The sequence below is a fragment of the Ixodes scapularis genome, unplaced genomic scaffold (genome assembly GCF_016920785.2).
Source record: "Ixodes scapularis isolate PalLabHiFi unplaced genomic scaffold, ASM1692078v2 PGA_scaffold0__279_contigs__length_252992795, whole genome shotgun sequence".
Lineage (NCBI taxonomy): Eukaryota > Metazoa > Arthropoda > Arachnida > Ixodida > Ixodidae > Ixodes > Ixodes scapularis.
Genome location: NW_024609835.1, coordinates 70,785,985 through 70,793,317, shown reverse-complemented (window position 1 = coordinate 70,793,317; position 7,333 = coordinate 70,785,985). Strand labels below are relative to the sequence as shown.

The 7,333-nt window shown below is 43.3% G+C and overlaps 1 protein-coding gene across 1 annotated transcript; it reads left to right on the top strand.

Moving 5' to 3' along the window:
* Positions 1–474: 474 nt before the first annotated feature.
* Positions 475–6,041, top strand: LOC115314950 (cholinesterase 1-like). Its single transcript, XM_029974059.2, has 3 exons — positions 475–790; positions 3,256–4,438; positions 5,797–6,041. The coding sequence occupies exons 1-3, from the start codon at positions 475–477 to the stop codon at positions 5,957–5,959; spliced, it is 1,662 nt and encodes a 553-aa protein (XP_029829919.2). The 3' UTR covers positions 5,960–6,041.
* Positions 6,042–7,333: the final 1,292 nt, after the last annotated feature.

Sequence of the window (7,333 nt, the reverse complement as noted above, 5' to 3'; positions counted from 1 at the left end):
CAATGTAGTAAAACTAACTTATCGGCTCCTTGCCTCCAATAACCACGGAAACTATATAAAAAAAACGCAGAAAAGCCTGAACACATCTAAAACATAGGTATTATGCCATATTTCGGTGAAAATTTAGTTATAGTGGTCGGTCACTGGGCGACGGTCAAGATACCTGTACACGCGTTAAGCGCGCATTCAATTAAAATGGCCTAATGGAACCATCTCTTTTCGTCCTCAGTGTAACACCGAGCCAATAAAAAGGGCGAAGGAACAGGCACGAAGACTGTGTTAGCGGCATGAACAGTGTGGTGTCTAGAAAGATATTCAGCCGTAGTGCGACCACATCGATAATATATAGTAAACGGAATAACAGAAAACAAGCGTGAAGGTCGGTTATGGTTGCATATATGCAAAGCTGCATAAGAGTGTCTTGTACATTCGTTGTTATCTTTTCTACCGCAGAATTCCGGCCCCTAGAAGAAAATGAAGGGGCAGAGGTCAGCCCAACTGTTGCTGGTCTCCTGCGTGGCACTCACGGCTGCGGCAGTCGCTAGCCACGACGGGGAGGGACCCGTCGTACACACGACGGCCGGCCGTGTGAGGGGATTCCCTCAGCAGCTAAATGGCAAAGTTGTCAATACGTTCACCGGCATTCGGTACGGCAAGGCCCCAGTCGGAGCACTTCGTTTCCGGGAGCCACAGCCCGCGGAGCCGTGGACCGATGTTGCGGATGCCACCCGACCGGCTCCAGTATGCATCCAGTTCGACACCTACATAAGAAAGCTGTCGAGAGAGCAGGGTACAATTCAGCACAATTCTTTTCCTCTTCGATTTAAATTGAAAACAAAATCTACGCCCTTCGTTGTCTTCTGATTTCTTGCTTGGAAGCAAAACTCTGGTATACATTGATATTAACAAGTAAAAATGAACTACAGGAATGTAATTCAAGCAAGAAGATTTCTAGACTTCGTCTCCTCACCACACAATAGGGTCTGGTGACTCGTAGAACCTAGTCCAATCACGTACGAGTTAGAAACAACGTGTTATAGAGCTCCGCTCAAAGAAGTGATCTAATATGTATGTTAAAGCAGTGTACTACGTGGCTTGTAAATGGCTCGTGCCTTAACCTCGCGGCTTTTAGCTTTTGAATGTGACGCATAGAAGGACATGAGAAGTGTGATGCACACCTATCTAAACAAACCAGGGTATTGACCCGAGCCCGAACCGTGAACCGAAAACCGGGAAAAAATCATTATTTTCGCACGAACCGAAGTTGACCCTGAACGAAATAATTTTTCTCGCTCCGGAGCGGAACCGATGTTTTCCATGCGGTTTTCGGTTCATACGCGAAGTCAGGTTGCGTGAAAAGTGCGTGGAGAAAAACACGGTAACATTAAAAGTAAACCAAAAAATTAAAGAAAAAATATTTTTGCGCAAACCTGAGTTGAGTTGGACCGAAATAATTATTTTTTCGTTCCTGGGCAAAACTGATGAATTATTTTCGTGTGGTTTCGTTCATGTGGGAAGTCAAAAAGCGAAATAAAAAGTAGTGGAGAGCTCTGTAACGTTCCATTATCAAGTTTTCAGATAACGGTCGTCTTCATAATTAATAAAGTTCGTTTTGAGAACTCAAACAAAATGAGCAAAATAATTATTAGTTCTCCGGGATTTCTGGTCTTATGTATTTTCTTAACAACTGCCCACATTTGTCCCAACCTTTTCTTGGGGACCGGAAATGCCTCATCAAAGAAAATTTAACACTAGAACATAGCCAATCCGTACGTCACCAAAAGTGACCAATATTGAGCCTGTTTGGTGGCAAAAGGATGAGTCGCGGGCTAGTTGTTTTTTCATCACGGACTAAACGCAAAACAAAAAAGGACAAAGAGAGATATAGACAACACCCCTAGTGTTGTCTATACCTCTCTTTGTCCCTGTTTTCTTTTTTTTTGCACTTAGTTTAAGTTTTTTTGGTGTTTCTTGTTTTCAATTTTGTAGAATTGTGTGTAATTTAGTGTAAACGCCTTGATTTTATTGTACAACTGATCGGATAAGAAAGCGATATAATGGCCGATGGATATTTTAGAACCTGCACTAGTTGCCATACTTTAACGCATCTAATCTGCTCTCAAAATAACTCAGGGGATTTAACAGTCTGTCCGAAATTAAAGTCCAGTACCGGGAAAGGGAGGGGGATTCAATCAACAGTTACAGCTACAGAAAACAGCAAAACAGCTTCGATCTCTTTTGGCAGAAAGAGCAAGGACCAAAATGTTTTCTCAGAAACACAAACATCAAGGCGAACAGCTCTTCTGAGCATGGCTAGACAAAAAGCCGCGGCTTTCAAGGGACGCTAACGCGTTACAATTTTGAGAGGAGATAAAGGGACGCCATCCATAACTCTACCCATTGGCGCAAGTAGCTATGAGTGCCTGCGACCCAGGTCAGCGTGCGGCCAGCCTTTTCTGTACTTCATTCTATCGTCTCAGAGGCGCCGCCTTTCCCTGGATTCTTCGGTCAGCTGCCTGATATTAAACTGCGCTTTCACCCACGTCTTGAGGTGCCCCAGCACTAGCTCGTTCGTTCCACACAGTAATGTGAGCCTTTGCTTCCTATGTGGAACACTTTTATAAAATATGCATAGTTAATCTTTTGGTGTCGTCGATTGTTTTTTTAGCATATGAGTACAAACGGGTTCGAACCAGTTTGAACCTTTATTTTTTCACTCCGAAGTTGAACCGGAGCTGAACCGTTTTGCCTGAAACAAAATGAAAACCGGAATGGAACAACATTTCGGTTCGACACCCTGAAACAAACGCGCAGGATAAAACTTCTAACGGAACTAATGTTGGCGGCCTACCAGAAAGTCATCAGTGATCATATTGTAATGATATAGAGTGATATATAATGATATCTATATGGAGAGAAAGTGCTTGAAGCATCTAACGGAACTCAAACGTCACACCGAATGAAAGTTATCGAGAGATATCAGTTTGAAAGAAGCGGTGTCTACGAGTTTAATGAAACTAACAAAATTGTCACTTTACGCAGTGGCTTCAGATTAGTTAATACTTCTGGCAATCAGAGATGAGACAAAAGTTTGAAATAACAATAATGGAAATTCAAATTTAACTCATCTTAGAGCCGGATTCAAAGTTTAGACTGAAGTGCTTATCTATAATCCGAAAAAGGGTTAAACCAAAATGGGATCATTTTTATAGCAGCCGTATTATCCGCGTGGCTTGATCTGGAATCTCTTTGCAGGCATTAAGTTACAGACCGAAGACTGTTTGTTCCTGAACGTCTGGAGCCCGGCAAGAAACAACAGTGCTTCGGACCTCGCAGTTATGGTGTGGATCCATGGTGGCGCATTCCGTTCGGGCTCGTCTTCTTTTCCCATATATGACGGTGCACTTCTGGCAGCGTACGGAGATGTCGTAGTTGTTTCGATGAACTACAGACTGGGACCCTTGGGTTTCTTGTACGGAGGCAGGGAAGATGTCCCTGGAAATCAGGGGCATCTGGATCAGTTGCTTGCGTTGCATTGGGTAAGGGACAACATAGCCGCTTTCGGAGGAGATCAAGGGAGAGTTACACTTTTCGGTGAAAGCGCAGGGTCGATGTCCGTAGATTTCCACCTGTCGTCACCGGTCTCCGGAGCCCTTTTTGAAAAGGCCATTATGCAAAGCGGAGGTATGTGCACTCATTCGGATCGCGCCAGTGACCCGAGGCTACTTACGAAAGTAAAAAAGATTGCGATGTATCTTAATTGCACCACTTCATCTGAGCCCGAAACCGGTCTCCAAGAGAATGTCATTGAGTGCTTGCGACAAGCCGATCCCTTGCATATTAGAGTAGCCGAAGGGTTGGTTTGTCCCGATTTGTTGTGCTTCGTGACAGTGTTTGGTGTGCCCTCCCTAGAGAACGAACCCTGTAGTGCAGAGTATCAAGGAAGTAAGGATATATTAATTGGCCACGTGGTTAACGAAGGTGGATTTTTTGCCTGGCGATCCTTTCCGGAGGTGTTCCATGCTGGCTCGCCGAAGAATTTGACGAAAATTGAGACGCTCATTTTACTGGCGCCTTTGGTCTCGCCTTCGAGTCCCAAGCTTTTAGACGAGCTTCATCAAATTTATACGCAAGACCTCGGAGACACCGACTATGAAAAGCTGAGACGAGCGGTTCAAGATGCGTGGGGCGACAAGTTCGTAACATGTTCGTCAAAAGAAGCTTCAATGAGGTTAGCAAGCAATACAGATTATTCAGTCTTCTATTACATATTAAACCACACGTCTTCGAGTTCACCCCAGAAACCCTGGTACGGCATGTCGCACGTCGAAGACGTTCTGTACGTCTTTGGAAGACCAATTGTGGAAAAGGCGTCTTCCGATGACCAGAATTACAGCAAGAAATTGATGGGATTGTGGACTTCATTCGCTAAGCATGGGTAAGTGAAAACTACTTTCTTCTCCTGTGTACTTGCAATTGCATTTACACAGATTCGATGCCTCAATGCTTTCAGATCTCACAGGGAAGGCAGTATATATATTCCCGCTTCCCTTTCCCATGTAGAGTAGCTAGAGCCGACGAAGTTCCTAGATTAACTTTTTGTGAAAGGACTGTAAGTGCGCAGGCGAGCTGATGGTAGCTAATCATACCATTTAACACCTGAAATGTGGAGGAGAAAAAAAAACTTTTAGTCGAAGAAAAAGACACAGAAGGGGACTGCTCAAACTCGGCTAACTGGTTTATTTCTCAAGCATCTTATATATAGCCCCACAGCCACTCTCAACCACCTTCTATGCAGATATCTACTTTGTTGAAAGCATTTTCATATTCAAGGAACATACAGATTCACATGAGAACAAACGCCAACCCACAATACCATCAAAGTCAAGAACCTTCTTCGCAAAGGTAGGTTGACAAGGATGGTATCGCGGATTTAACAGTTTGTTCTCTTGTGAATGTGTGTTCTTTGTATCTGAAAATGTTTTCAACAAAGGAAATAACTGCGTAGAAGTTGGTTGAGAGTGGCTGTGTGGGTATATAGGATGCTTGAGAATGAATCAGTTAGAGCTGATTTGAGACGTTTCCTTCTGTGTCTTTTCCTTCGAGTAAACTTTTTTTTTTGCCTTTTCTGCACCACAGCGTTAGGTGTGAAACGAAATAAATACTTTTATGTCTTTATAGCGTAGTGCAAATGTAGAAATAATTAAAACTCAATAAATAACGACATGACAAGTTAAAATGAATTAAACCACACAACGGAGGAACGAGGACGTCTTCGTTTGGGTTTGCTTTTTTTTATTTTACCTTATCGCTTTTTATTGCTTTTGCATTATTTTTACTTTTTTAGGCGTTGGTTATAGTCATGATCAAAAATGATATTTAAAATACCCTGGAATTTTTAAAAGTTCAACGCGGTAATTTTTTAGCATGCTAAACGTTCTCAAGCCATACATTAGTTAGCCTCATCAAAAAGGTCTAACTAGGGTTACAAGGTCCATAAGATTGAGGAAAATACACAGACCTTCCTTCCGGAGATCTAAATACTCGCCAGGGAATGAAAATCTTCTCCTGATTTTCTTGGCACGGGATTTGTGCTATGAAGATCCGTGATATTATTCATGCGGACGTACATCTGTGTTTGGCTGCAGGTCCCAATGCGCGCCACATGTGATCCGTACACAATGATCTAACAGTGTGAACTTGATTAGACACATACCACGTGACATCTGCTGACTATATTTGTACAACTGTCATGGCTTAAGTATAAATAGTCTTCAAATACTTTTGTTTCTACAGAAAGAAGCATCTCGTGGAGGCGTACGAATGGCCCCCGCTTTTGCCCGGTAACCTCGCTGCCCTGAAGATCACGAACAGAGAGCCAGAGCGGACCGTGCTCCGTTTTGGAGACCGCTGTCGTTTCTGGGATCGATTGTATCACAGCCAGCTTGATTTCTCGTAAAGTTTGAGAGACGTGTCGGTCGGCTTATAAACTACGCTAAGTTGTGCGCGAAAAAAATAAAATGTTCAAATGCCCCCGATTATATTCGAAGACTCCGTGTTGTCCCTCGATTGCAACCTTTTCCTTCGAAAATGTTCACGAAGGAGTTCCGCCGAAATGTTTGTATTTAGGGATAAAGTAAACAGGGCATCCGAAGTCTGTGGTTATGAGGTAAAGAAAAATTAATTGTCGTTAGTGCGTATGCACCCGGGCAAACATGCACTTTTTAATAACTTTTTTATCAAGTCTTCAAAACTAAGGATTGGCGCCCTTTTAATTTCCTCAACTTTTACTGAACTAGAGAATATATTGCGATAATGGTTTATCGATGCTATTCGAGTTCGTCGAACGGACACAGGCACGTTTAGAGTGGCAGTGTTTCTGCCTGGCCTGTTAAAGGTGTCCGTGCCAACGAGGTAGAGGGTCTCAGAGCAATAAACTGACAGCTAAGAATGGTCTCCAACCGGCCGCCTCCATGTTGCACATTTTCGGTCACTAGACACCTGACCTTATAGTTCTATGTCTAGAATTTAACGAAGTACCACGCGCAGATAATTTCTTATTGACCTTCAATAACAGTACCGAAGAGGTAAGTTATGTCTCGTTTGTTTTAGGTCCAAATGTGCTTTTACGGCAAAGGACAGCTTTGCAATGCCTCCTCTATATGCCATCAGCCGCGGTGCTGCTTTTTTGGTTTTTACCGGCGCTAGACACTGGTTTCTTGGGCTAACAATGTTGAAAATGGTTCATAGTGCTTTTTATAGCAATCGTAATAAAAATCTCGGCTCAGTTTTGAGTAAAATCCTGAGGATTCGGTACGAACGCGTGTCTACTGGACAAAATTGTACAACGGGATACTAGCTTATCGCTCTAAGCCCCTCTGCCTCGTTGGTCTGTGCAGAGCGTTTTTGGGAGCTTCGTAGTAAACGTAAAAAAGGGAATAACGAGACATAATATCGGAAATGCTCGCCATAGAACAACGACACCTCGCCGTTGTTCGATGCAGTTCTCTGTGTTTGAGGTTCTCCGTGAGGGTAGACACTTTATCGTTTTAAGAAACTTTAAGGCCTTAAGGCCTGCTCACATTTACATCAACGCGTTAACTGAGTGCTGGAAACACACAACCGACCTTGTGCTACGTTAATGCTGTGTCAGTGGTCCGCAGCATGTGACCACGCATTTACCTCCTTTCACACTCAAATGCAGTGCTGACTCAGCTCTGAATCAGTGCTGACAATAGTGTTGATGCAGCGCTGACCTTGGGTTGTCTCTGCGTTGAGATGCCTGTAGGAACCAGCTTCTCATTATTTTTTTTTTTTTGCGGTTGTGGTTTGT

Bases quoted from the DNA above. Each gene is read 5' to 3' on its own strand.
- LOC115314950 (XM_029974059.2), top strand. From the start codon at position 475: ATGAAGGGGCAGAGGTCAGCCCAACTGTTGCTGGTCTCCTGCGTGGCA. The intron at 791-3,255 runs GTACAATTCAGC...ATCTCTTTGCAG, and splicing joins AAAGCTGTCGAGAGAGCAGG to GCATTAAGTTACAGACCGAA. The intron at 4,439-5,796 runs GTAAGTGAAAAC...TTGTTTCTACAG, and splicing joins ACTTCATTCGCTAAGCATGG to AAAGAAGCATCTCGTGGAGG.